The following is a 27,275-nucleotide window of genomic DNA, read 5'->3' on the forward strand; positions in this document are numbered from 1 at the left end:
GATTGTATGAAATTTGCTGTCTTTTTGATCAGTATACTTACGGTATATTTCTGAGGGTCAGACCGTATACTTTATCGATAAGTCCACGGTCACACTGAATACAACACTAGCTGCCGGCCACGTACGATTTGCGTCGATTTTAACAAATAAAGATTTAAATAACAAAGTAAATTGAAGTAACCAGAGAGTAAGGGTTGGCTGTCAAACTAAAGCACATTTTGATTATTGCAGCATGGACACCGTCTCGTTTGAAAACATGAAGCGCTACGTTTCGCCCATCAATCCAGCGGTATTTCCCCACCTCGCGACCGTGCTTCTCACCATCGGAACATTCTTCACGGCCTGGTTCTTCATCTTTGTCGTATCCCGGAAGACCACCAAGGAAAAGACTCTGATTAAGGAACTGCTGATTAGCTTGTGTGCCTCGATATTTCTCGGCTTTGGCATTGTGTTCCTTCTACTCACCGTCGGTATTTACGTATGAAAATAAGGCAATAACCATTCCATTATAGAAATAAACTAGAAGACCTGTCGTGGGCGTGAACGTACGTGTGGCCTTTTATTGTAATTTCAAAGATTTAATTTGCGCTTGAAACAATATCGAATATATTATGTTAACATATCAATCATGTGTATTGATGCACCCCAGAGTTGCAATCAATCGAAAAATTATAATAACTGCGGCTTATTGAAAAAAAAAGAAGCTATTATTGACGTCGTATCCGGAAACTAGCCGGCGAGTCCAGCCTTTTGTCTACACTTTTGCATTGTGGCTCGCAAAATGAACTGTTTGCGCGAGAGTGTGCGGACGTGTTTGAGGAAGGTCTCCAGATCGATGACCCCGCCGCGCAAACCCTCGCCCAGATAATAAATGGCATCCTCTGTGGCAGCCTCGTCGGCATAGGCATTGAGTAATCTGAAATAGAGCACAAACAAATTACAAACAAGGATAACTTGGAATGCAACTAGATTGGACTCACTGTCTGTAAAGTGGTGCCGTTGTGGTCACGGCCTCGTCCGGATCAATGGCTTCTGCATTCTCGAGCGTCTCCAGACTCTTCTCCAACTCCTGCTCCTTGTCGCGTAATACGTTAATGTTCTTCTGCAGGTCCACCTGCTCGCGCTCGAGGCGCGATATGATGGAATCAATCTTCGTGCTGCCCTCGACCAATTCCTGTTTGGTGCGATTCAGCGTTTCGATTTCGGCTTGATACTGATTAACCTTCTCCTGTATGCGACGACGAAGCTTATCCTCGACAGCGCTGATGAGTGAAGCCTTGATGTGCTCCTCGGTAATGGTGCCCGTAGAGTTGGGAATCGCCGATGGGTTCTAAAAAAGTCACACAATCATTGAAACTGAAATACATTTTCCATTTCAAATAAGATTCTTACGTAGCCCCCAGCAGGTGGGTAACTGCCAGGCTGTTGTGGGAAATTCATGTAGGGCGGATAGCCGGCGGCATTGCCCCCCGATCCGCCTGGTGGATAGGGTCCGAAATTAGCACCTGTCGGATAGGGCGGAAAGTTGCCACCGCTCGCACCACTGGCTGTAGGATAAGGCAGAAAGGAGTTGCTGGCCCCAGCACCTCCCGATTGTTGCATGTAAGCTAGATGGCAGAACGGAATCCAATTAGATGTGAGATTTTCGGTATAACTTAAACACCCACTCACCATTTGGTGGATATGGCATAGCCATTTGCTGTTCCTTGGGATTCGAGTACACTGGCGGATGGTCGCCGAATGTCACAATCATGACCTGTATAAGGGATAGCAGATCCGAAGAGTTCGGCTGCCAGTCGTGCAAGTACGGCAGATATACTTTTCCATTGTGATCCACATACATGGACACCTTTATGTGCATGTTAGGTGTGGGCTTCACAAAGCACATAGGCGCGTTCTGCGGATGAGTGTCCATCAGCCATATACATATGGGAATGTAGTAGGTGTTATCTATTGAATATACAAATATAATTTCCATCATAATCAGAGCCTCGAATTGGACTAAGTGCAAAAATTACTTTTGTAGACAACCGGTATGGTGCCCTGCAGGGTAAACAGATCTTTATAGCTTCCATCATTGAACACTGGCGAAGGGTAGACGGGGAAAATTGTTAATTGGATGCTGCTATCAGGCGGTATAGACTTACCAAACTTTTGCAGGTCGTAGGTCAGACTTCGGTACGTTGTGACAACATCTATCACATCTTTCTTAGTGACGTCGACATATTTATACTGCAAGCAAAAAAAAGGACACACGTCGTTAATTGCGTTGCATGCGAAATTAGACAAACAAGTTTCCCGAGAGTCACAAAGTGGGGAGATGCCCCTCGACAATGACTCATCTGCGTGACATACCTTGGATAGAAATTTGATTATTTTCGCTTCCTCGACAGCAGGCATTATTCTAAAATGAGATTGTGAGACAAATTGCCCGCTACACCTGGCCCAAAGTTGAGAATTTATACGAAATTTGCTGAACAAAAACAAAAGTGCAGAACTGAGTACTTTTTGATGTATTGAAGTATCGAGTACTAATCGGTTTCTGACAGTTCAGTATATCGATGGTCACATCACACCACTAACCCATACAGGATACTATTACTGGATTGTTGGGCCACTTAAGCCCCCATTATTAAAACAGGAGAACAACTTCAGTTAAACAGACAATACAAATAATTTATCTTCACTTAAAAAAAGACCACGATATTTTTCACCAGAGCTGCGCTAGAATTCTTAATTGTTCATAATTTTCGTTGATTTTATTTTAATACTCGCTGGTCGACAATGGGCTAATCGTTCTCTGCCCATGGGCTCTTGGTCTCTGTAAGAAAACTAAAAAAAGGAAAATTTAGTTGAGATAGCTTTAAAAGCTAGCCTTGGATAACAAACAATTCCTCAACTATAAAATATCCTTTCTTCATTCCGTTCCAATGTTACGGGACGATGCTATCGATACTATCGACTAGATAATCGCTGGAATTGCGCCTGTTTGAAAGTGAATGAGTGACAAGGATATGGATGGGATCCAGTGAAATAAACAAAAATTCAAAAACCTGTATATGGATGTTTTTATACCCGAGGTTCTTTACTATACATTAAACAATGCAATTTAATAGATTGGTGACATTTATGAAATATACATTCAACCACTAACCAACCATACAGTATAGTGTATATACTATATATATATATAGTGTATATACTGTATGGTTAGTGATTCAACTCAACACATCGATATATGTTATGGTTAGTGGTCGCACACTTGCAGACAAGACCAATCGATGTGTGGAACTATCGGCAAAAGCCGTTGCACTTAAAATGATTTACGAATCTAGAATTTATAATTATGTTTATTTCTGCAATAAAATCTACAATTATATTATGTCAAGTGATATGTTAATTTTGATTCTTTGTGTTGGTGCTGGTCTTGATGGTCTGTGCATGAGATGGGCAGTTACGATTTCTTGCACATTTTGTGACTTCTGTTTCTGTTGTTATCGCGTCTGAAATCAAACAGATGAAAACGAGGAGTTATGAATCGTAATAAATAAATAAAAAAGTACTCGGCATAGCATAGAAGAGGCTCAATTCTTGGTGTCTTATACATATATAGCTTTATTTGAATACTTTCTCTCACTTCTCTCTGTTCGTTCATCTCTCATATAGGCTTATATTGTTGTATTGCGTGTGTGGTTCGTTGTGTGGTGTGGTGTGGTGTGTTGTGTTGTGGGAGTGGGGGGATTTCGTATGTTTGTGTGTGTACTTAACCAATTGTTCAGTTAACTAGGCATTACTATAGGTATTGTTCATGTTGTTACTCGTTAAATATACTTTATATAAATATGTATTTTTCGTTTATTAGTTTAAGTTTATAAAAGTTATCCCTCTCTCTCAACTTCGCTCCACTGATCATCCGATTCCATTCCACTTTTTATTCAGCCATTGCGTGTCATTGCACTTTCTTTCGTTTATTTAATGTCCGTCTCTGTTTAATGTAGTTTCTCTGCAGCATCTGGTTAGTTGAATTCTTCGATAAATTGTGGATTACACATATATAAAAAATAACTCTTATGGTAGGTATTCTTGCACGCATTCGTTCTCTTTCTATTCTGCGGTTCTAGTTCTACGGGACATACACACTTAATCTATGGGGGGAAAACCATTGTATAGTTCTCCCGGTTCTCATTCTGATTCTGATTCCTTATAATTTTTCGTTTCGTTTATAGTAGAATACAAAAAAAAAAAAATATATAAATGATTTTGCTATAGCAAAACCTACACGTATCGTATATATATGTATATATGTAGATATATCATAATCATAGTGTTTTACTCGTAGTTTTTTGTGCTATTTTGCATTACTTTTTATTATTGCTTCAATGGCGCTGCATTTCTTCGTTCGTTCTTTCTTCCTTTCGTTTTTGTAGGGTGCATTGTATGATAAATCGTTAAAAACAACAATTAAAATGTGGGAAAGGAAGGGATCCGGAGCAAAGTATAATTTAAAGTCATGAAGGGGCTTTTCACATTGTTCTTATGTTCGTTTTCTCTTTTTGCTTTCCTTTTTTGGCACATTGCTGCATTTCGTTTGTTTGCCATGGTACTACTACAACAAGTGTTTGATCTTCACGTAAATCTTCATAAATAATTGTACATACATATGTAAGTCGTATGCGATAAGAAATTGCTGTACAACAACAAGTGAAGCGCGTGGGCGTGTGTGTCTGTCTGGATCGTGGCTCGTAAATATAATAGATATAGGATTCGTGAATTGAATCAATTTTTATTGCATAGCGAGCGAAGGATGTGATTTGGGTGGATTTCGGATTTGGATTTGGGTGTTGGTGTTGGTGTAGGGGTATGTGCGGGGTGTCGAAAACTATAATATGTGCAGGAAGTCTGGGTTTCCGGGGTTCTCTTCGGGGTTTTGTTATTTAAGTATTTCCATTATTAAAATGAAAAAAATAAATTTGATCTAAAATGTCAGTCTATTGCGCAAAATCTACTTGTTACGTGATTTCTACCCGATTTTCGCTTAGTTTTTACTTTTGCTCTTGCTTCTTTCTTCGTTTGTTTTGTATTTCATATACTCGTAAAAAAATTCCCTAATATATATGCATTATGTGTATCGTATCGTTCTTTCAACCCAATCGTCGGGATGATTGCGTTGCGAGGCGATCCAATCCGATCCGTGCTGACATTAGATGTTAGCCCGAGGCTCGATGAGAGACTCACAATGCGACCCGACGCGTGACGTTCGTGACGCTCGTGGCGAGCTGCCGAGGATCGGTGTCCCGCGGCAACGGGCGTCATACTGCTATTGCTACTAATGCCTACTCAATGGCTAGGTCTACATCTACTTAGTGGGTAGGTGGGACTGGGGATGGGGGGTGGGCACTTAACCTAGCTTCGTGTATGCGTATGCGCAAATCACGCCCACCACAACACCAGCCGCAATATATGTGAGTAATGACCTTCCTTTTTTTGACGCCTTCTGGTTGTCCTCGCTCTCCCGCAGCTTCCTTTTCATGTTGTTGATTTGCTTCTGCAGATGGGCCTGCTGTTCGGTGCGTTTTCGTCGCTTTAGCTCGTTCTCAGGACTGAAAATAAAACGAAAAGGTTAGGACAGAATCCCAGAGTGGTTTCCATCATCATTTGTATTACCTCGCTGGAGTCTGGCCCGCTGTGTCAATACCATTGGCCTTGTGCTGTTCGGCAGGTGCTGCTGGCTTCTCGCTGTTGGCATTCACATCATCGGCTTGGGGTGTCGTCGTCGATACATTTCCATTGACGGGCTCCACATCAAGCTCATTAATGGTCTCGTACTCCTCGTCAACATCGTCGTCCTCTTCGTCATCATCATCGTCATCGTCTTCCTCATCCAGGTCGTAATCCTCATCGCTATCTGACTCCTGCAACGACCTTAAAGGTCTAGACGGCAACGGCGGCAAGGGACGCAGACTGTCGGCCACCTCAGCGTTGATGATCTCGTGCTGATTGATAAAATTGTTCAGTGCATCCTTGCTGCTCAGCACCGAGGGCTTGTCGCCAATGTTTTCGGCAGCCACCTCCTCGCCATTGGATTGGGCGGCTCGCATGTTTAGCGAGAGAACTCCGCCCGCGTTGGGGGCCAGCGGTAAATTCAGTGAATGTGTCCGAGGCGGCAGCGGTGGCGGCAGCTCATCCTGTGCATGTGTATCTGTCTCATTGCCAATGATTGGTTCCTTAGCGTCGAGAAAGCTCTGCAAAAGCGAGAAAAGAGAGAGAGAGAAGAGAGAATTTCGGATTAGTCTAACGCCTAAGCACAGAGAAGAATCTCCACTGTAAACGGCGGCGCTTGGCAGCGGACTGACGCCCAGCCAGCATCCAACACCAAGTCCAGCTCCCGCACGCCGGCCGCTGCGAGCGCATACATACGGGATCGTTCAGTTTCTTGATGCCCTCGATGATGGCCTGATAGGAAAAGTCCAGCTGGTCGGATGTCTGTATCAGTCCCATGCGGTAGCTGCGCAGCTCGCACAGAACCTGCGACACATTGCACTCCCCGTGCTTGTCCACGAGCACGAGGCAACAGTCAACCAGGCAGAAAGTGCCCGAGCGACCAATGCCGGCACTGCAGTGCACCACGGCCGGACCGACGTCGTTGCTGAGGCAGCCAGAGTCACGTACTTGCTGCAAGAATTTCAGGAATGCATCTGGCGAACTGGGAATGCCAAAATCTGGCCATGTGATGTAGTGGAACTGCATCACCTCGCGGCTCTTCTGCGTTTCGAGATCGGTTAATCTGTGGGTGGCGGGGAAGGTTTTTATCAAATTAGTTTTTCCTCCTTTAGGGGCCAGCCACTTAGCCACTCACTTGAACCACCGCCGTACAAAGTTCTGATACGTCTCGCAGCGCACAAGCTCCACGGTGAGCTGAACGTTGGGCAGCTTGAGGGCCTTCTCCGGTCCGAGCTGATTCGGCCAGTACAGGTGGCATTTGATCTGCTTCTTCTCCATAAGCTTATTGAGCATGAGAATGGCGCTGGACTTTTGCTCCCAGACCATCAGCCAGAAGTGCCCCACAGTATCTTCCAAGGGTCCCTGGGTCAGTATGTACTGGCGATCGGCACGCTCAAGCTAAACGAATGGATGTAGAAATCATCCTTAGACCTCTGATTGAAAAGAAGGCAAATGACTGCGCTTACCTTCACCAGATTGGCATTGATGTAGTCCACACTGCCGCGCTTTAGAACAATCCGCGAGTGATCATAAGGATTCACATCCCTATATCGATTCAAGCCTCGGTTCTGTGACCGCTCCGATTCCAGCGTACTAAACTGTTGCTCTTTTGCCCCGCGATCACATTTCTCAGAGATTTCCTAGAAAAAATTCAAATTGGACCGATTAGACTTTATGTGCTAATACGTGTGCTTTTGCCGGAAACAATAACAACAATAAAGGAGATAGAGATTGGCCACAGCAGACTCTGGCATATAACGGATAGTTGAAGGAATTGACAGCACCGAATGGGGGGCAAAAATATAAGTTAATTAAAATCATGTGAACTGATATTCAAATTACTATATATGTATACTCGACTCATCACATTCTTTGAGCTTATTTCAAATATACCACAATATTCCATGTATAGTGTTTCAAAGCGCATGGATTTTTCTTGTAATTCAACAGAAATCCAATATCTTTTATCATGTGTGGAGGGCTGCCCCCGGCCACTGACTCATCCCACATATGTACATGCATACATACATATATGAACAGAAGTTGGTCGCATTTCTCTTTAAGCGGTGGGCCTAACCCATCACCAATGGCACCATCACCCATCCTACCAGTTAAATAGATAGAGGCACGGCACGGCACGGAGGCAGAGGCAGAGACAGGGGCAGAGGCACCCACCCAGCTGACAAACCGGCCATGACTAATTAGCCAGGCAACGATGACTGCTGCCCTGCCTGTTCTGTCGTTAATGGCATTATCTTTGGCCGCTTTGGCTGCTTGCGGCCGGCTCTATCAGCCGAATGTGTGTTTCTGAATATACAATTGATGGCACAGCTGTAAACGAATCGAACCATTCAGCAGCACCATCAAATAGAACAGCAAACAGGGTCAATGGCGCCAATCCACACGGTGACAAGTGCATCTCAAGCCCCGCTTATGGCATGTACGAGTGGAGCATATGCTGATGGGTGTGTGGTTGGTTGCCATCCCAGATACCATACCCAGCTGCTCGTAATCAGACGGCACATACTCCATCAAATATGCTGCGCTTTCGGTATGAGTAACTTTGCCGAGTGACGTTCTCGATGATTACAGTTCGCCAAAAAGCAGTTGTTAATTGTCCATTTTTCATTGTGTGGGGTAGTGTAGGGGTAGTGTGTGTGTGTGTGTGTGTGTGTGTGTGTGAATCAGCCGAGAGAGCCCTGGGATCCATTGATTGCATGTACTTTTCCTCTTATGAAATACATTTTGGACCCTCTTACGCAATCAGCGGAGCAATGTCCGATAAGCAGAACATTCAAGTGAAATGTTTATTACAGGCACAAAAAAATGCCCAAGAGGGATTTCCGATTATCACAATAATTGATAATCCCTTGGGGAAAGGACAAAAGTGTGCAACATCATTTGCAAATGATTCATATTATTTTGAACCACTTGTTATAAAAAGAGAGATGTACGAGTATGGTTATGATGAGTTATCACATGTCACGTGAGAATATGTGAGAAAAAGTCTCGGAAATGCAAAGATCATGATATCGAACGCAGAAAAAATGACTCGAAGCTGGGCTTTGGTTGATGGAAGCTTATGGTAGGACTGGACTGTTCATTCCCATGACAATTATATCTCATTCAAAATAGCTATATTATGAACGTTTTGTTTTCATATTGTCTTTAAAAATGAATGCATTTTCCACACAGTGAATCGAGCTACGACTGTGATACCTTTTCAACTGAGAGACTAGCTAAGAATCTAAGGAATCTCTTCTATATCCTATACACGGGTACACCCATTGGAAATCACCTACTGATCCATTATTCAATATTTCGTACTTAATAGATCTATTAGAGATCGACTGGTTCTTTCCTAACCAACTTGTGGCCGAAGCAGCAACAGTTATTTTATGCTTCTTGATTATCCAGGTGACCCTTCTACCGTTTAAAGCTATAAGCACGCACCAACACACAGGCAAACAAACACACGAGAAGGAGAATTGAGAAATACCAGAGAGGGGGGGGAGAGAGGAGTAGATGGGGTCCGTCTTGAATTTTCAAAGCGTGCAAAGAATTGTATTTCTCGAAAGAAAAGCCAAGCAAAACAAAACAAAACAAAAAGCGTTGCATGCATGCAGAGCATAATTGCAACACGCCCCCGACCACCAGCGCCCCCCCTCCTCGACACAACGTCACACTTCACGGCGGTTGTCATAATGGAAGGATGGATGGAACAGTGGAAGGAGGGAATGGATGGAATGGATGGATGAGTGAATGCGGCTGGCAAGGTGTAAGATGATAGACTGGATGCGGATCCATTCCAAAAAGACAGAGAGAGAGAGAGAGAGAGAGAGAGAGCGGGAAGCATAACGGGAGTGGAGTGCGTTCAATGGAAATGATTATACGCCAAGTGCGCAAAAAGCATAACAAAAACTTGAATGCGTCATTTTTTTTTGTTTTTGTATTTTACGGAAGATTTCAATAGAAATATCATCCACGGGGATGCGATGTTCCACCGAAAAAAACAATTTGTTTTGCGACACATAATTTGTGTTGTTTGTTGTCGTGTTGTGGTGCAGGGACGACTCCTTTCAGTTAGTTGGAAAATTAGATTATCCTCCGCTGGGCACAAAAGGATGCCATTGCGAGGCCATAAAGGAAGATACACACACACAGACACACACACACACAAGCTAACAGACACGCATGCACACAGATAGAGGCATCCTCTTCCTAACTGCGAAGCTGAATTCCGTGAAATCCCAATTCAAGTGAGTGCCTGCCTGGCCATGGCAGAGCTCTTCCAAGCAGCGGCAGCAGCTGAAGACACATTTCGCCGGAACTGGCTATAAAGCAGAAACTGCCAGCAATGAACCAGAAGAAAGAGCAGTGAGGAGCAGGAACAGCCACAGCAACAAGAAGAAACCCAAAGAAAGACTCAAAACCAGACGCATGCCCTTTGTGCCCCTTGGCGAGAGATGCGTGCGAGTGTGTGTGTAACTGGATAGAGTGTCCATACATATGTTTGTGTGTGTGTGTGTGTGTGTGTGTATTGGAATAGTTCCCAAGTGGAAAAAAGCTAGTCTAACCCCCCCTCCCCCTAACAGTCCTCGCACAATTCATGCGTTGCGATAAAAATAAGCTTGTCAAAGTGTCCTCCCTCCCTTCCTCCCAATCACTTAACTCCTATATCAACAAACGTCCAGCAATCAAAACAAAGCAAAATGCAAAAATTGTTTCCTGGAAAAACCCGCCTTTCAGTTATGGGCCCCAAAATTCGCGGAACCAAAACCCAATATACTAGGGGGCAGAGGCCTATCAATAATTATTAGAAAAAGAAAATAAAAAGAGACGGGAAGTCGGCTAATCATAAAAGTTTCAAAAGGGGGGAAGCAGAGGTGTAAAGAATGGGGGAACGCTGGGAACAGCATCTCTCAAAAAGAGAGAAACACCAGAAACAGCATAAATATGCAAACACACACTCTCTAAAACACACACACGCACACCACGCAAGTACTGTTGTTTGAGCTGCAGCCAAATTCAAAGCAGAGTGCAGCAGGTGAGCAGAGCTGTCACTGTAGCTGTAGCTGTGTATGAACGTGCATAGGTCTATGCATGTGTGTGAGAATCTGTTTGTACACTTTATTCTGTTTTTTTTTTTTGGTCAAATGCTGTTTGAGCCAGGCTGGGGACCACTTATAACCAAAGACGGAGCAACAGCCACCAACACAACCAAACTGGCACACACACATTCACGCTCACATGACAACAGTGGGGCCAGAGGCGGCGTGCCTACACACACACACATTCTCCCATTTAGATATGCATGTGTGTTGGTGGTGGAGGCATCTGCAGAAGCCTTTTGCGCACTCATCACATTTTCGTGGAAATCGAATCGAAAAGGAATACAATACAAATTTTTGTGTACACGTTTGTGACTCCTGCCAGGCTGTCGCTGCTGCTACGTGCATCCTCCTTCCTGGAGTCGCCAAACCATTGCTTTTTCTCCACTGTTCTTGAAAGTGGTGCAATTATTCTCCCTTCTCACTGCAACAGCAACAGCAGTAGCCCGTCATTGGTGTTGTTGTTGTTTTTACCTTGTAGAAGCGATGCCAGCCCGATCCAGTCTTTTTATTGTTATATTCCGTTTCGATTTTCTGCCTGGCGGCCGCGTTATCCTTTGTGGTCGTTGGGGACGGCGACCCACTTGTTTTCTGCTCACTCATTGTGCACTGTTTTGTTTCCTTCGTTTTGTCGCAAATTTAACTTATAATTTGGAGTCAGGCGGCGTTGTGACCGACCGTGTCACGCTTGAATTTTACGCACGCTAAATTTTTATAAATAACTACTACACATTTGCTACATGCTACATAACGGACGGAAAAAGAGGGTGTGGACAACGGGCAACTCGGCCCAAAAATGCAACGCATGAAAGGTAAAACCCACCCTACTTGCTTAATTTACCTTGCCGATTTAGTCTACAAGGTATGTTGTGCTCAAACGCTAGGTGAGGGTTCGTACGAACTTGCAATTTGCTTTGGATGTTTTTGCCTGTCTTCCATACCCCTTTTTATAGCCCATTCAAAATTACGACTCATTTTTTCGTCGCAGGAGAGAGCAGTACTTTACTTCTCGCTTTACTTTTCTTTTATTAATCGCTATTTAGCTTATTTTAAATCAAATTTTTTTTTGTTTTTACCCCGTGCATCTAGATCAGCTTATATAAAGTGCAAAAAGCCCTCGAAATGTATTTCACTCACAGTTACAAATTCCGAGCAGTGTGGACGTTTTACAACCAGTGTGACCTTCTACATTTTGCATTAGCTCAATAAAACTACAAATTCTCAGCTGATTTTCTCAGCTGATTCAAGAACGATAAAACAATTTAAAAGGATATACATAGTTTTTTAAAAAAACTGTCTCAATCTTGATACGATATGCCAGGGCAACGAAGAAATCCAAAGCCAACGTAATAGAAACATTCAACTACTTTTCTAAGAGCTACTCAAGTACTCTTGAGTATTCAAGAGCTACAATCCTCTATGGGGCTTATTTTTTATTCCTTATCTTATTTCAGGACAATTTTGCCACCAGATAAAAGTGTACTAGCAGAATATAACGTGTTGAATCTAGAAACGTATCAGTTAAATTATATTTTTACTCTTTAGACTATATTTTACCTATAATAAATACATGTAATATAATTTTTTATTCTCGCAAAGTTGTCACGCACATAATTTATACTCACTTAGATTTATTTATGTTTATTTAATAATATTATAATAATAAAACATCATTTACGGTATAGTTTTAAAAAGAGATGGTATGTTTCGGTATATTTCGATGGGTCAGACAGTATATTTGACCGATAAATAACATCACCCACCACTAACGCGTGTTATTTAATAATTAAAATATGTTGATCTCTCGCGTGTTTCGTTTAATTCATGATAAACGCCTCAGCGTACCCGTTTTGAGGTGTTTCCACCACGAGTTCTCCACGCCACCAACGGAGCCGTCGAAAACCAAGAAGTCACAAGGGAATCCCTTCCAGACTCTGGTCGGCGGCGTGCAGAACAAATACAAAGTTTTCCGCGATGATGAGGCCCCCGAGATTTTCGATGTGGAAGAGGCACGCCACCAGGAACAACATCTGCCAGATGAGTCGGACGCAGCTCTAGATCAGTACTATGGCTTGAACCTGAAGAGTAAGTTGTTGCATTCATAAATAATCCAAATTAAACAAAAATTTCCTCTCACAGGGGGCATTCGTGGAGTGTTTGATATCGAGGACTTGGTGGAACTGCTGCGCAAGGAGAATGTGGACGATATTTTCGTATGCTACGTACCCGAGGATCTCAAGTATGTGGATCACCTGGTGGTGTGCAGTGGACGCAGCTACCGACACATGATATCCACGGCGGAGTTTGTGCGTCGCATGTTCAAGATCAAGCGCACCAAAGGTGACATTCTGCCCCGCATCGAGGGCGATAAGAGTCGCGACTGGATGGCCATGGATTTGGGTAAGTCTCTGAATCCCGAATATTCCCAAGCTATCCCCAAGTTAACGATTTGAGTATAATTTTCAGGCAACATTGCATTGCATATATTTTCACCAAGGGCCAGGGAGGAGTATGATCTGGAGTCGCTGTGGGCCATCGGCCCCAAGTACGATCGCGAGAGCCAAAAGCCGCACAATCCCTATGGCGATTTGTTCATGGCCCAGGTCCCTCCCCCAGTCGAAGAGCAGCAAAAGGAAGAAACGTTGAAATAGGCTTGGCATAAGAAATACAATGACTGTGGTCACCAGACCACAGCACCATCTGAGATCTTTTTGTGAAAGTCGTACAGGCTGGGAAAGACGTGGTCCCGGTCGATATCTTCGCCGTACTTCTTCATCAAGTACGAGTAGCTCTTCTCGTGCACCAGCGCTGCATGCCAACCCAGCTCTTTGGCGGCCAGATAGTCTGTGGTGGGACCATCGCCCACATGCAGACACTCCTCCGGTTTCAGGTGCTTTAGGCCCGACTCCTCCATAGCCCGCTGGAATATCAATGGGTCCGGCTTCTCTGCCTGCGCCTCGTACGAGGTGAGCGCAAAGTCCAAGTACTGGTCCAGCTTGGTGTTCTGCAGTAGGGCCGGCAGACGGGGATCAAAGTTTGCTATGACCCCCAGCTTGCATTTGTTCGGCTTCAGCTCCTTGCGCAGATGCTGCAATAGCTCAACGCTGCCATTGCAGGGCTGCCAGCAAATGGATGTCTTGTACAGCTCCAGCAGATGGTTTGAGAAGTTGGTCAGCTTCTCCGTTGGGATGGCAGCTCCACTCTCCGAGAAGGTACCTAATGTATTATAATCATGTATTAGTAGAGTGCGACCATCGAGAGTTTGCACTTTGGAACAAGGTTTTTCTGTTTATCACAGAGCTGAGCACTCGACACAGACACACACGAACCTGCTATCAGCTGACGCCACCACTGCTGCCACTCCAGCGGTGGCTTTGTGTCCCGACCAAAGTTTGGATAATCCCGATTCATTTTGTACCTGAAAAGAAGGATTTTCCATTACTTAGGAGGATGCTCCCTCAGACAGGAGGAGGAAAACTCACCAGTTGGCCTTGAAGTTCTTGGCGAGCTCGTTGTTATCACAGCGCGCTCCAAACAGAGCTCCGATCTCGCCATACTGCTTGCCCGGACTAGTGCGAAACTGCAACAACGTGTTAGTCACGTCGAAGGTGATGAGACGAAAGCGGTTTAAGCTGCGCATCTCCGGTCTGTGGACTGTCCTCAACAGAATATCGACTTGGCTTTTGGACGCTCTTGGTCTGTTGGACGTTTGTTCGCGAATGAAAACTGCCGGCGTACTACGTGAGCTGCTGGCTGTTATTGTTTTGTATATACACTTTCAATGACTGAAAGCCGATCCGATACGATCCGTTCCGCCGCCCGCTTCCAGTTGTCGGAGTGGCTCTTATCAGCTAGGCTAGTAGCAGCAAAGCAGCTGCGAAACGTTTGAAATAATGCCCCTGTGTTCGCAGCGAGCATGTGTTTGTGTGCGCAGATTAATGGCAGTGGGGTTCGTTCATTTCGTGGCCCCACAGGGATGATGTGCTTATCTTGGGTGTCGTTGGTGTCATATTATTATTGACTGGCAATCTGCACTGATTACTCGCTGTGCAAACATCATTATAATAGATAGTACAGACTCGTAATTTGCCTATCAATATAAGTCGTTGGCTGCTGTTCTAACGTGTAAATATATTTAGTGCCCGGCGTGAGTTCATTGATGGCAATGAATACTTGAATGGAGAATGGGATGCAAAAAAAGTGCGATCGAAGCAATTATCATAAATAGAATTTATTTAAGCGGCTTTTATATTCCTTGTAGCATTACGTTCAGCAATCTAGTCATTACGTTATTTAACGGAAAACGTAATAATTGAATTTTACGCAACGGTGCAAGCCCAACAGCGCCATCTGTAGAGCTTTAATTTTACTAAGTCAGTTGTCATTTTTTTCTGAAAGAGGGCGCTATTATTCGATTGCTATCGAAATCTAATCGTTATTGAAATCGAAACATGGCGGGCAGTTTGATTTAAATGGTAAGCTTGAGCCGATTAGCGGAATATATTTGTGATGACTCCAATGGATATTATTTCAAATGGTTGTCCGAGAAGACAATCCCTTGGCGCCAGCCCAACCTTTTAATCTTATCTCCTCCGAAAAGGGATTCCGACACTATCCTAAGAATTGGCTGCACCCCGTCTGCATTGGCATTTGCCAATTCGATTCGATGTCGCTATAAATAAATCACCAATTTGCTTCTTGGCCACAAAGTCTGCTTATGTTCGGGTTTCTATGGAAGGGCGAGGGTCGGGTCCAGAAATTCCTCGCACATTCCGGTTGTCAAGTTCGACTCGTTGTCTCGAGGTTGCGGTTAGGGGCTTTGTTTTTGTTTTTATTTTTGTTTTTTTTTTTGCTGGTCATTTTGGCTGACTTTGGGCAGTGCGGGAATGGTGCATTTTATTTATATGGAATAACTGCCGCTACCAGGAAAAGGAATTTCTAAAAAATTCCACTCTCAGAAATTGATAATGCCATTAAATACATGTATAAAATAATTCCGAGCTGATTGTATCTCTTGGGACTGCAGGACAAATGAAAGAGAGGGTGTCATTATTCTGCCACTTTTCAAAGTGCAGGATGTAGTGGGAGTGGGAGTGGAACGTGAACGGGAATTCCTTCGAATCAACGATCCTATCTGACGAAGTATTTGGGTTTCTGTGCAAGTACTTAATCTTGAAGGACACTCCAGTGTCCATCGTCTCTCCGCTGTGTTTATGTGCACTGATGCATATGTAAGTAGGACCGACCTTATCCATTAATTACTAATCACTTGCCACCTACCTGGTTTATGTGCTGGTGTGCTCTGCACAGCGCCACCGCCACCGCCACTGCCACCTTATCGACCAGGCAGGCAGGCAGGCAGGCAGGCAGGCAAAATTCAGTTACTGTCCAACAGTCCCGTCCCGTATCCAACTTTCAACAAAAACTTTCCCAAGAAAAGTAACCAGCCAAAAGCGAGTCAACGACTCCCATGGAATTTCGTGTTGGCCCTTTTCGAAATGTGTCTGGCAGTCGGGGCCCAAGCTCCCCGCCATCGCCTCCACCCACCCCTCCTCCGCCGCAGTTTCTCTCGGCCTCCGCACAGTCCATGCAACTTGGGGCTGGCTGCCGCCTCACTGCCTGACTGCCTTTTAATATTATCTGCACTTTGGGTCTTTGGCTGCCGCCGCCGCTTTTGTTGTTGTTGCTGCTGCTGCTGCGGCGGCTGCTGCTGTTGTTGTTGTTGTTGCTTTGATTGGTCGTTTTAACCTGTTTGCGAATTTCTACCATGTTAATAAATAATTTTTAGAGGAGTTTTTAGAGGAGTCGACCGAAGCGGCAGGGGCAGTCGCAGCAAAAGTACCGCACCACCAGCAGCAGCAGCAGCAGCAGCAGCGCCAGCGCCATCGGAGGAGCTGCTTGCTGCCTGCTGATGCTGGTTCGTGGCACGACACATCGCATCGCAGCCCATTTGGAGTCGGATTAGGTTTGGCTGCTTCTACTTCTACTTTTCCTTCTTCTGCTGCCCTGTCCTCCAAAGCATCCCGGTTCGGTTCTGTTTGGTTTCTGTGTGACTTGGAATGCAGCCAGACAGCCACCGCTGTCGTCTCCCATCTCCCATTCCCGACTGCTCGCCCACTCCTCCATCTCCAGCTCCAGCTCCATCTCCATCCCAGTCGCTGCTCTACCTGTGGCCTCGGTGTCTCCTTTTGGCGCTGCTGATAATGCGAGTACCCTGCCAAATGACACCACAACCAGTGATCAAGGCTACTGCCAGTCGAGAACTAAGTATTTCAGAGTTTTAATGGAGTTTTGGGGGATCTGGAAAGGGGAGTTTGAAGTATCATTGGCTCTCAAATATATACCAAATATGTATGCCAAGTATGAGCGACGCAGAGGAGGCTTAGAAATATTCGAATAGGTTTCTAATTGGGGACATCTTGGAATCTTTAATCTGCTCGCCTAGTAGGTGGTGTACAACCCTGAATTGAACTTAAAAAAAAGCGCATTTCTCCGCCTGCTTGCCTTGTGCCTCTCGCCACTCGCCTCCTGCCTGCATTCTGCCACTCTGGGGCATGACCACTTCCACTTCACATTCACAGCTCCATTCCATCTTCAGAGAGTGCAACAAGAGCAACAACTTTATGGGGTTCTTGTTTGAAATTCCTTGCCTGCTTTTTGGTTTATTTTGTGTTTTGCTCAGCGCTTCGCATCGTCGTCTCTTCCTCTTATTACTCTCCCCCCCCCCCCCCATCCCGTTCCATTCAATTTGTGCCCCATCTTCAGCTTCGCCTCCATATCCAACTCCAACTCCATCTCCATCTTCCGTCTTGGTCAGGTCAGCATCTTCGTCTTCGTTGTCGTCGTTCTTCGTCTTCTTCGTGGCTCTGCCTGTGGCTGAGGCTGTGGTTGTGGCTGCGGCTCTGCTCGTTTGTTAAATGTTTGGGTTTTGTTTGAGTTTATTGAGTGAATTCCTGGAAAAACGCAGGAATTTGTCTTTGGTCTTTCAGTTCTGTTTTTTCTCTCTGCTGTCTGCTCTCTCTCTCTCTCTCTCTCTTTCTGTCTGTTTCTCTGCCTTGAGACCGATCCGATGCACTCGGCAGAGACGCTGTCGATGTCATTGGTGCATAAAAATCGCTTTACGGCTTTTCGAATTTCGTGTGTCCGTTCCCAAGGTGTCTGTACGGGTTTGGGATGATATGGGATGGACAGGTGATTATGACTTTTTTAGCAGGACACCCAATTACGTGTGTAGCCAGCCCCGAAACAGCGTGATTCTGATCGGCAGCCAAATCGGTAAAGATCAACGGGGAAACAACCAGCCCCTGCCATCCCGCCTCCCTCAATCTCATTTGACTCTGATGAGAACTGAACTGAGATTCGCTGCGAAATATGATACCTTATTGGAATGCCTAACAAAGTTTGGCTTTAGCTTCCAGTATTATTCACCAGGGCTTCTATCATTGCTTAGCTTACATCTTTTGTATTCCTAATGGGAAATACATCTCAATCTCGTTCGAGATCAGATTGTGGAGCACCCTTTGGCAATGCAATGCACCATCAAGTGGCCACAAATGCAACTCCAAGCCGAAGCCTGTTACCGAGGTGCGCTGCCGCATGACGCGCGACGCGTATAGCCGCACTGCTCGTGTACATCCAGTAAATATGTTTTGTACGAGAAAGGTATATTAGAAGGAGAAGAGAATGGGCTGTAGATATAATGTAATAGAGGGAGGTTTAATCCATAGTTTTATCTACTTATCTGTTCCTTAAACGGTTCATGCAGAGGATCCCTGGATTCAGTTTAGGGCTAGCAGTCATACGTCACCATCACCCTTGATCAAGCTGATTAACTAAGGACATAAGGTTTATTTAGAGCAATGCATTTGGCTTACATAGCCATCTCACACTCTCTTCACGTGAAGATCAATATATGGCACATATCCACTGAAGAGAATATATTATAACATGCTCTGAATTCAATTAGGAAACCCTTTTAAAGACGCCAAACTTTATTGAGACTCCCGAGTGTTTGATCATTTCCCATTCCATCAGATTTGTGTAGCTTATTCATGGATAGGAAAGTAGGTTACAACACTAAAGAAGAATGTTTTATGGTGGAGGAACCCCAATGGGAAGTGTTGTAGGGGAGATATTTCAGTTCCGGTATGCTTTAAATAGAAAATTCCAGCTTGATTTTCACCTCTTGTCTGTTCCTAAATCATTCAGATCTCTGGCATCGTTGGGGATCGAAGATCCACATCCACATCCATATCCACCCCCCGCCCTCGCACTCTTCGTGCTGCTGTTGCTTCTGCTGATGCTGCTGTTCCTCAATGGTTTCCAAAAATAACGGAAATGGATGGAAAATCTTAAGAGAGATTTGCTATTTTCGAACGATGATTGAGTTGTAATGTTTGGGAGGGGGGGGCGGCATCCATAGGCATACAATACATGGGTATGGTATGGTATGGTATGGTATGGTATGGTTCTTCCGCCCTATATGGGAATGGATGGGTATGGAATGCATATGCGCCACAACAGAATGTTTGTCTCTGTCTCTGTCTGTGTTTGTGTTTGTGTGTGCCACAAACTTCGTTGCATTCCTGGGGCCAAGCAGCGTCGGGCATTAGGCATTCCCAGACGAAAAAGAAAGCACCACGGGGGCTGTGTGTGTGGAGGGGGGGGGGGGGAGGGGGGTGGTAGTTGCATTTTGTGGCAGGGGGGAGTATGGACAAAGCGCCCCCTGTAGAACTTTAAATAAAACTTTTTTCGCTAGAGAAACAGAAAGAGGGAAGGTGATGGGGGATGGGGGGGTTGGGGAGGTTGGAGAGAGGCCGAACATTTGTTTGCTTTGTAGGATTCTCCTTTGATTCTCCGCTGCTCTGCTTGGTCTCTGCTTTTCATTTCTTTTGCTTTCTTTTCTTTTCGTTTTGCTTTTTTGCCTTTGCTTTTTCGTTGGGTTTTTTTCGCTACTTTTAGATGCTGAAAAAATGTTGCTATTTTGTATTGTTGCTGTTGCTTTTGCTGTTGTTGCGTTGCGTTGCTTTAAATTTCTAATTTTGTGGCAAGTGAATCCGAATTTGAATTTAGGAATGATCTGTTATGTACATACATTAGTGTGTGTTGTATTCTTGTATATATAAATACGACTGCTCTGGCTCTGGCCCACCGAGCACCCAGCACCCAGCACCCAGCGCCCAGCACCAAGCCATGTCCCGTCGCAGTGCGGTAGGGTACGAGGCGCTACACTGTCGCCCACCTCCACCTCCTCAGCCTCTCTCTCTCTCTCTGTCGTACTCTCTTTCCTCTCAACTCAATCGCATACGTTTGTGTACCCTTTGTGGTTGAGGGTATTATGATTTTGGCAAAAGATCACATATTATGGAAGAAATATCTGCCCGAAAGCGTAAAGATTGGATCGCCATGGGATATATAGTAGTTATATATCGGATCGGATTCCCATATCAAAGGAATGATCTGCGAACCATCCTTCAAAACTGGATCTTCAAGGGTATTTAGTGATTTGATTTTGATTTAATTTGATTTGGATCAAGCCTTGTGGTGCTTCAGGTCTGTCCGTTACTCAAAGAAAGAAACGAGAGAGCGTTGTGACGCTTCTCTAATTTGTGTGTGCGAGTGTTGGTGCAAAAGAGACGGCCAGACAGTGTTTAATTGGTGTGTGAGTGTTGGTGCAAGAGAGATGGCCAGACTGGCCAGACTGTCACTGCGTCACAGGGTTGCAGGAAACCGGCGGCCCTGGCAGTCGAATGGAATGCCTGGCATGTTCGTCTCGCAGGCCACTGCCAACGCCTGCAAGTAGGCAACGGAAATGTGCGCAAGGATCAAGGCGTTCGCGTGTGCAGCCCTGGGTGTCGTAGCGCCACCATTGCGACACAGCATATCTATGGGATGCGTCGCTGTTGCTGTCGCTGTCGTCGTCTGGCCAGTCTCTGTCTCTGGGCTATTTTCGAGCATGTTTTGGTCTGAAGGAAACCCAGAAGAAGCGAAGAGATGTCGCGTCGGTCAGCGACAGAGACAGAGACGTAGACAGACGCAAACAGAGACAGAGACAGAGACAGCGACAGCGACAGAGAAGTTTCGATTTTTATTTTCGTCTAAAACATCTTTATGTGCTTTTAAATATGCTGCGAAGTGACATTAGATTTTTGTGGGGTGGATGGATGCCGAAGGCGGGGACCGCACCGCGCTGGGGGGGTGGGGGGTGGAGGGAGGAACACAGACAGATCCGCTACAGAAATAAAATTTGTCACAGACAGTTAGATCACAGATGTGTGTTGTCCGAGTGTGTGTGTGTGTGTGCGTCCCGTCTGTAGATACATCAAGGCAGGGGGCAGTGGCAGGGGCAGAGTCCCCCCCTGTGCCATCCCCTGCCATGAATATGCCTCCGCCTCTGATATGCTGCTGTTGATGTTTTGATTGATAGTCGTCTCTCTGCCTCAGCTGGTCCAAGGTGGCGGCGACACTGGCGGTGGCTCCTGGCAACAGCAGCAGAAGCAGCAACAACACCAGCACCAGCGCCAGCACCAGCGCCGGTGGCAGACAACCTTCCAGAGTGGTAGAACAGGTCTAGACCAATGAAACAACGATATGGCAACAGAAATGTACTCGTACTCGTATTCGTACTCGAACGTATATATCCACCACATCCGTTTAAGTTGGCATTGCATGTGCAGAGATGCAAACGTTAAGCGATGTCCATGCCCTCGCTTCATCGGGGGTATATATGCTTATGGGTGAAGCTGTTCAGTGTTCCTGGTTTTCCAATCCACCAACCTTTGTGTGTGGCTATCATAACTTTCTATATCATATCCTAAATCCTCCGATGACATTTCTCCACCTGTTCTTTAGATACATTTCAACCACACTTCTTTGGTATTACATTTTCCTGCCAAATAGGGTATCGTTCCATTCGATACTCAACCATTCTTACCTTTTTTTGCTTTCCTATGCATTTATTTTCGAATTATTGCACAGTTCTTGAGTCATTCTTCCGCGTTCTTGCATGAAAATGACCGTTGGACTTGGACTCTGCTGGCTCTTGGATTGGATCTTGGCCTGTTGCAAGGGGGCTGAGTGAGGCACGGTGGCAGGGACAGCGGCAGCTGATGATGGTTGCAGTGGTATTGCAGCCGTATTTGGCAAAAATTAGCAATGCCTTTGTCTGCCTCATTGTATGCAGATGCTGCAGATTGGCCACACTCTGGGACCAGCGACTGGCACTCCCTAATGCAGGGCCAAAACACTGCATCGACAGCGGCATCGGCATCGGCATTAGACCTAGACACATGAGGGGCAACGCAGCTGATAACAAAGGGCATGAAGGGTGGGGACAGAAGGGCAGACGGACGGACGGACGGACGGACCAACTGCATTCCAGACATTCCACACGGCGATGAGCGACGACAGCAGCAACAACGACGGCGGTTTTTCATATTCAAATGCAGACCCCAGACCCAGACTCAAACACAGCCTCAGCCTCAGCCCCAGACCTCAGACCTCAGACCAGGGTCCATCCATGGCTTTGAGCCGCACTTAACATAACAACAATGCACAATGCTCCACCGGACAAATGGACAACGGACAACGGACGCCGGACGCCGGTAGTGGTGCTGTTGATGGTGATGATGTTGTCGCTGCAACTTCAAAAGCTGAGCAAACATGGGGGGTGGGGGGTTGTGGGGGGAGGTTTGGAGATAGAAGGAGACGAGAGACCCCAGACCAAGTCGAGAATGTGAGAAAGAGTTGGACAACAAAGTTGGACCTGGCGACGCTTCCAGGCCTGGCCCTGGGCCCCTGGGCCCTCGGCCCCCAAGCCTGGCGCTGGCTGTGGGTGCGAAACCAATTTACAGCCGGTTGGTTGGTGGGAGGGGTGTGGCAAGACTCTTGATTGGAGATTATTGGAAATTTACCTCATCACACTCCGAGAACTCATTGAGAATCTAGCATCTACCTGAAACAGTACAGACTGTGCATACGGGATGCGATTGGATGGCATGGGACGTTGGGCGATTCTCTAGATTTGTTTAGGAAGAAATCCTTTGGATACACATAGAATAACAAAGCAGCAGATTTAAGGTCAAGTCTTCTGTGCTATAAGTTCAAATTTTCTTATTTATGTGAATCCAAACTTCACGGTCTTCGAATCTTCTTTGGTTACACTAATTTTCCAATTATAACTCGAACTTTCGAATAGTGGGAACTCCCCGCAATCCCATTCCCACACACAACCCGGCAACCCGGGCAACAACCCACACACAAAGAGCCATATAGATAAAGATAGACACTCGCCAGACAGACAATCGACGATCGACGACATCCCATCCCAATCCCAGTCCCAATCCCAGACCCGACCAGATCAAAACTGCTCTCAAGTGTCCGGGGATAATAATAAGATTGCATTGTAGGCGGCGGAATTCAAATAGTGCATACGATACTACGAGTATTGTATCTATGGGCAGGGACAGGGTGGCTGAGTGGTGGTGTGTGGGAGATGAGACAACAAACAAATTGGGCATATTTCTGGGCGACTACGGATCTATCTGGGCTCGGATTGAGATTGAGAAGTCTGGCCAGCCCGCTGTGATCGCTGCGTGTGACACCCAAGTGGTGCCAGGCACTGTCCGGCAGCCCATTGCATCCCATAGGTTGCGGGTGCGGGAGCGGGTGCGGGTGTGGGTGCCGCATCGATAGCTTGCAAAATTCGTGGAAGTCATTGAAATGAGCCATTTGAAATAGGATCGGACTCCGGCAGGCTTCCCGAGAACCTACATAGTTGGTCACTTGCATTGAATGTTTGCTGTTCTGTTCTGTTCTGTTCTGTTTTCTTTTCGGCCCGCCATCGGCTGTTTTCCAAGAAGCTGCGGCACAGACCAGACAGCCGACCAGGGACCACCACGGACACTTCTGGTTTTGTCAGCATGTAATCATTTTCGCTGACAATAACTTCCTGTGCTTGTGGCTGGTGCTGTGCCACAGATTACAGAATGAATACAAATGTGAAGTGATTAGGGGAGTTATGGGTTATGAATGTCAATCTCTGTGTGCCCTGTATGCCCTGTATGCCCTGTGTGTACGTGTGGGTGTGCCGATATATGTACATATATCAAAGGATCTCATCGCTTGCCGCCGCCCTCCGATGACAGTGTGTCCTACCCGATCCGATCCGAACCGATCCAAACCGATCAGTCCCGGGGCTCGTCCTCTCAAGTGTGGGAAGTGATGTGTTGATTGCAAACAAGTACACTGACGACACATTGATCTGAAACTGTCCGACCTGGCTGATATCTTGGGACTCTTCGGACTTGGGTCCGGTTCGGTCCGGTCCGACTTCGGCTTCGGTGCGGCATCAAAGATGCTTCTCGGAATTGGCCCAGAGACCTTTTCGGGATTACTGTAAATATGCAATCAATTTTTATCGATACTCTCCAGGGTTCCCTCTCTCTCTCCCTCTCTCTCTGTGTGTGTGTGCAGCGTGAGATATTTTCTTGTTTCTCACAAGAAGCGTCAGGGGATTTGGGAATCGACGAGGCTGTAAATGCCATTCATGATCGTCATAATATTTTCTTATCCTTTGGAACTAATTTGTTGGGCGACTGATTCGGGCCTTTCCCAGGCTCAAGGATGGAAATGGGTCTGGGAAATGAAGAAAATATTGCTTTCATTCTGGAATTTGGGAAATACCATGTTCATTAATTGATAAGTGCTCTTCTAGCTCTTACAATATATAGTTCTAGAAATTACTAGACGGTTTTATAGGCCTTAGCTAACTATTCTTAATCTCCATATATGTAGATCTTGAATCTATTTTGATTCGAAAGGAATGATACTTTGAATCGCAACAGTTAAGCTCCAATCATTTAATACCCATCTCTATTCCATAATAAGATCCATTCGCTATCCCACACTTATTTAACTCTTTCATAAATCGGATACCGATATCCATAGACTTCTTCAAAAACTTTCTTTTAAAACGAGACATCAAATTTATGGAGCACAATCTCCAATGAAGTTTTTTGGTAACAAATACATACATATACACACACATACATACGTATGCTCTACGATCTGCATCTGGGGGGGATCATTTCCACACCACGAATCTTATCCGCCTAATAGTTTCTGGTCCATTGATGGATCCCTAATCTGATCTGCTTAGAGAGTGCCGCTCGATTGGAAGATAGATATCCCCCAACCCAACCCCAACCCAACCCAACCCCACCCCACCCCTGTCCCCTGTCCCCGTGCCCACCCCACATCTATTACGTTTTCGTTTTTTGTTTCATTAGGTTCGTTTATAATTTGCTTGATATGTGTGTGGCATGGTATGGGTAGGGGCATGGGTATGGGGGGGTATCTGAGAGATACGAATAGTGCCAAGCTTATTTGTCTATCTATTGGATTGTTTGTCTGTCTGCCTGCTTGTCTATTTGACTAACTGTCTGTCTCGTCTCTCTGTTGTGTCCGGCTAGGGCCTCTGGTCTCTGGTCTCTGGTCTGTGGTCCCTGGTCTCTGCCACACTGACACTGCCACTGCCACTGCCACTGCCACTGCCTTCCCCTTGGCTCCGCTCCTCTTTACGACCCATACTCGTAGGTTGTTTTGTTATGGTTGGCCCATTACTGCATTCCATATGCACAGTGTTTGCCTTGATGTTTTTTAGGGTGTTTCCATTGGTGTTGCTGCTGGAATGGTGTTGTATCTGTTGCTGTTGCTGTTGCTGTTGCTGCTTCTGCTGCTGTTGTATCTGTTGTGTTACAAAATCATTCATCGCACACACATATTGAAATTGTAAAAGGCAACAGCAACAGCAACGGCAACAGGCAGCATGAATGTAGATAGAAACATATAAAAATTCTTGGCATTCCAATGAATCATGCTGTTTTGTACGAGTATCCATAGATGTTGCTTGCTGCTGCTGCCGCTGCTGCTGCTGCTGGTTCTGCTTCTGCCGCGTTTTAACTGGCGGCAACTGCGACAGCGACAGCCACTACTTCAACTTGATGTAAACTTTAATTAGGTAACATTGAGGTATGTGAAGGTATGTACACACACGTTTGTTCTCCTCTGTGTCTGCCACTGCCCCTGTCCCTGGCCCTTTCCCTGTCCCTGTCTCTGGCCCTTGCGCCTCTCACTGGCAGCTTTCAAACGGTACGGTATGCCATGGGGCAGGCAGCCACAAACAGCAAAAGTATCTAAGAGATACGCATGCATATCACCACCTATGCCCAAAACACTGACAGAAAACCAACTGCAAGGCATGTATAGAAGACTAGCATCCCAGCTTCTCCAATCGTCTTCCCCAGTGATGGAGTGATGTCCAGCTCATGTTCAATGAATGATTGGTTCTTCTACATCCTAGGCCAAATCTAGACTTCAAAATTGTTCAGCAACATTGTTACATTTCTCTCAGTGTGTGCTCTCTGTCCTTGTCTCTTCTTCCACTTCCACTTCCATTCCATTCCAATTCATGTAGGTGCGTGAGTGACTGTCTATCTCTATCTCTATCTCTGTCCCGCTCTCTCTCTTTGTGTGTGTGTGCTGTTATAATTGTAAATAATGATGATAACGCGATTACAAGCCTGGTTAAGGAATTTATTGTAATTCGCTGGCCATTTGAGTAAGAAATTAAGGCAAACAGGTTATAAATATTTGAAATGCCGCACTAAAAACCCAAGCAGAGGAGAACGAGAACTCTGTCAAGGATTGGCCTTATCGAAGAGGCCATGGAGAGTGCTGGAATGGGTGAGGGGCGAGGCGGGGCGTGGCGGGGAGGGGGCAGCACCTTTCTTATCTTTTTGTGGCAACATGGAAATGGAATGAATTGGAATGCGCGCTAAGAATGATAAACGCTACATGGCAGCGATTGATCGACCTGCCGCTTAGCCCGGTTAAAAGAGTGGCTGGAAGCTGCGCCATAAGGCTGGAAGCTGAAGGAAATGTAACGTCTACTTTCCAGAAGGAAGAAGGACAAGCGCCAGGTCCCACTCTCTTTGGTCCCCCAACACCCCCCACCCCCCCTCTTTCAGTGTGTCGCATGCCAAGCGCCAACTCCAAAATGTGCAGACGAGAGCCCCCACACACGCTGTCGCTGCCTCGCTGCCTCTCTGCCACTGCCACTGCCACTGCTGCAGATACAACAAAAAGAACAACGTTGGAAAATTGTGAATGAAATGACGCGGAGGTCTAACCTCTTTCGTTCGGAATGTGGTATTGCGACGTGCCACCACAACTGGTTTCCAACCCGCTCTCTCTCTCTCTCTCTCTGTCGCTCTCTGTCGCTTTCTGCTCTGAGCTCCCTTCACGCTGTCGCTCCCCCCTCACCACTACAGTCGCTGCCTCGTCATTATCGCTTTTCTGGCAAGGGTGGCGTTAGGTGGCCCCCCTCGTTGGCCCCCAACTCCCTCGCCGACAGTCTTCCTATATAGCTTGCTTCTTGCTCTT

The 27,275-nt window shown here is 45.8% G+C and overlaps 5 protein-coding genes across 6 annotated transcripts; 2 read left to right on the forward strand and 3 right to left on the reverse strand.

The window, feature by feature from the left end:
• Positions 1-55: 55 nt before the first annotated feature.
• On the forward strand, positions 56-548 carry kud (oligosaccharyltransferase subunit 5 kud). The gene is made up of 2 exons (XM_001352774.4): positions 56-166; positions 232-548. The coding sequence occupies exon 2, from the start codon at positions 233-235 to the stop codon at positions 482-484; it is 252 nt and encodes an 83-aa protein (XP_001352810.2). The 5' UTR covers positions 56-166; position 232; the 3' UTR covers positions 485-548.
• TSG101 (tumor susceptibility gene 101) lies at positions 535-2,548 on the reverse strand. Its single transcript, XM_033381655.1, has 7 exons — positions 2,356-2,548; positions 2,148-2,232; positions 2,019-2,084; positions 1,672-1,950; positions 1,393-1,607; positions 981-1,330; positions 535-916 (listed from the first exon to the last, which is right to left on the reverse strand). Exons 1-7 carry the CDS (start codon positions 2,398-2,400, stop codon positions 730-732), a joined length of 1,227 nt encoding a protein of 408 aa, XP_033237546.1. The 5' UTR covers positions 2,401-2,548; the 3' UTR covers positions 535-729.
• Positions 2,549-3,364: 816 nt separating this feature from the next.
• On the reverse strand, positions 3,365-11,566 carry Ptp61F (Protein tyrosine phosphatase 61F). 2 transcript variants are annotated; one of them, XM_015188380.2, is made up of 7 exons: positions 11,307-11,566; positions 7,188-7,361; positions 6,857-7,119; positions 6,418-6,784; positions 5,665-6,242; positions 5,475-5,600; positions 3,365-3,503 (listed from the first exon to the last, which is right to left on the reverse strand). In XM_015188380.2, exons 1-7 carry the CDS (start codon positions 11,433-11,435, stop codon positions 3,455-3,457), a joined length of 1,686 nt encoding a protein of 561 aa, XP_015043866.1. In that variant the 5' UTR covers positions 11,436-11,566; the 3' UTR covers positions 3,365-3,454. The 2 variants fall into 2 exon arrangements, with proteins under 2 accessions (XP_015043866.1, XP_001352809.2); XM_001352773.4 differs by lacking the exon at positions 3,365-3,503 and having other exon boundaries at positions 3,589-5,600.
• A 1,000-nt stretch (positions 11,567-12,566) lies between these two features.
• RsfS312 (ribosomal silencing factor RsfS-like protein, 312) lies at positions 12,567-13,536 on the forward strand. Its single transcript, XM_001352772.4, has 3 exons — positions 12,567-12,917; positions 12,972-13,232; positions 13,299-13,536. Exons 1-3 carry the CDS (start codon positions 12,626-12,628, stop codon positions 13,481-13,483), a joined length of 738 nt encoding a protein of 245 aa, XP_001352808.2. The 5' UTR covers positions 12,567-12,625; the 3' UTR covers positions 13,484-13,536.
• Reg-2 (Rhythmically expressed gene 2) lies at positions 13,287-14,611 on the reverse strand. The gene is made up of 3 exons (XM_001352771.4): positions 14,315-14,611; positions 14,162-14,250; positions 13,287-14,048 (listed from the first exon to the last, which is right to left on the reverse strand). Exons 1-3 carry the CDS (start codon positions 14,470-14,472, stop codon positions 13,513-13,515), a joined length of 783 nt encoding a protein of 260 aa, XP_001352807.1. The 5' UTR covers positions 14,473-14,611; the 3' UTR covers positions 13,287-13,512.
• Between the last annotated feature and the right edge of the window lie 12,664 nt (positions 14,612-27,275).

The sequence above is a fragment of the Drosophila pseudoobscura genome, chromosome X (genome assembly GCF_009870125.1).
Source record: "Drosophila pseudoobscura strain MV-25-SWS-2005 chromosome X, UCI_Dpse_MV25, whole genome shotgun sequence".
NCBI lineage: Eukaryota > Metazoa > Arthropoda > Insecta > Diptera > Drosophilidae > Drosophila > Drosophila pseudoobscura.

Excerpts from the sequence above, each read along its gene's own strand:
- kud (XM_001352774.4), top strand. The coding sequence starts at position 233 with ATGGACACCGTCTCGTTTGAAAACATGAAGCGCTACGTTTCGCCCATC.
- TSG101 (XM_033381655.1), bottom strand. The coding sequence starts at position 2,400 with ATGCCTGCTGTCGAGGAAGCGAAAATAATCAAATTTCTATCCAAG. Across the intron at positions 2,233-2,355 it reads TAATCAAATTTCTATCCAAG|TATAAATATGTCGACGTCAC; the intron begins GTATGTCACGCA and ends TTTTGCTTGCAG. Across the intron at positions 1,608-1,671 it reads TATGCCATATCCACCAAATG|CTTACATGCAACAATCGGGA; the intron begins GTGAGTGGGTGT and ends TCTGCCATCTAG.
- Ptp61F (XM_001352773.4), bottom strand. The coding sequence starts at position 11,435 with ATGAGTGAGCAGAAAACAAGTGGGTCGCCGTCCCCAACGACCACAAAG. Across the intron at positions 7,362-11,306 it reads GCTGGCATCGCTTCTACAAG|GAAATCTCTGAGAAATGTGA; the intron begins GTAAAAACAACA and ends AATTTTTTCTAG. Across the intron at positions 7,120-7,187 it reads TCAATGCCAATCTGGTGAAG|CTTGAGCGTGCCGATCGCCA; the intron begins GTAAGCGCAGTC and ends CCATTCGTTTAG.
- RsfS312 (XM_001352772.4), top strand. The coding sequence starts at position 12,626 with ATGTTGATCTCTCGCGTGTTTCGTTTAATTCATGATAAACGCCTCAGC. Across the intron at positions 12,918-12,971 it reads CTATGGCTTGAACCTGAAGA|GGGGCATTCGTGGAGTGTTT; the intron begins GTAAGTTGTTGC and ends TTCCTCTCACAG. Across the intron at positions 13,233-13,298 it reads CTGGATGGCCATGGATTTGG|GCAACATTGCATTGCATATA; the intron begins GTAAGTCTCTGA and ends TATAATTTTCAG.
- Reg-2 (XM_001352771.4), bottom strand. The coding sequence starts at position 14,472 with ATGCGCAGCTTAAACCGCTTTCGTCTCATCACCTTCGACGTGACTAAC. Across the intron at positions 14,251-14,314 it reads AAGAACTTCAAGGCCAACTG|GTACAAAATGAATCGGGATT; the intron begins GTGAGTTTTCCT and ends CCTTCTTTTCAG. Across the intron at positions 14,049-14,161 it reads GTGGCGTCAGCTGATAGCAG|GTACCTTCTCGGAGAGTGGA; the intron begins GTTCGTGTGTGT and ends ATAATACATTAG.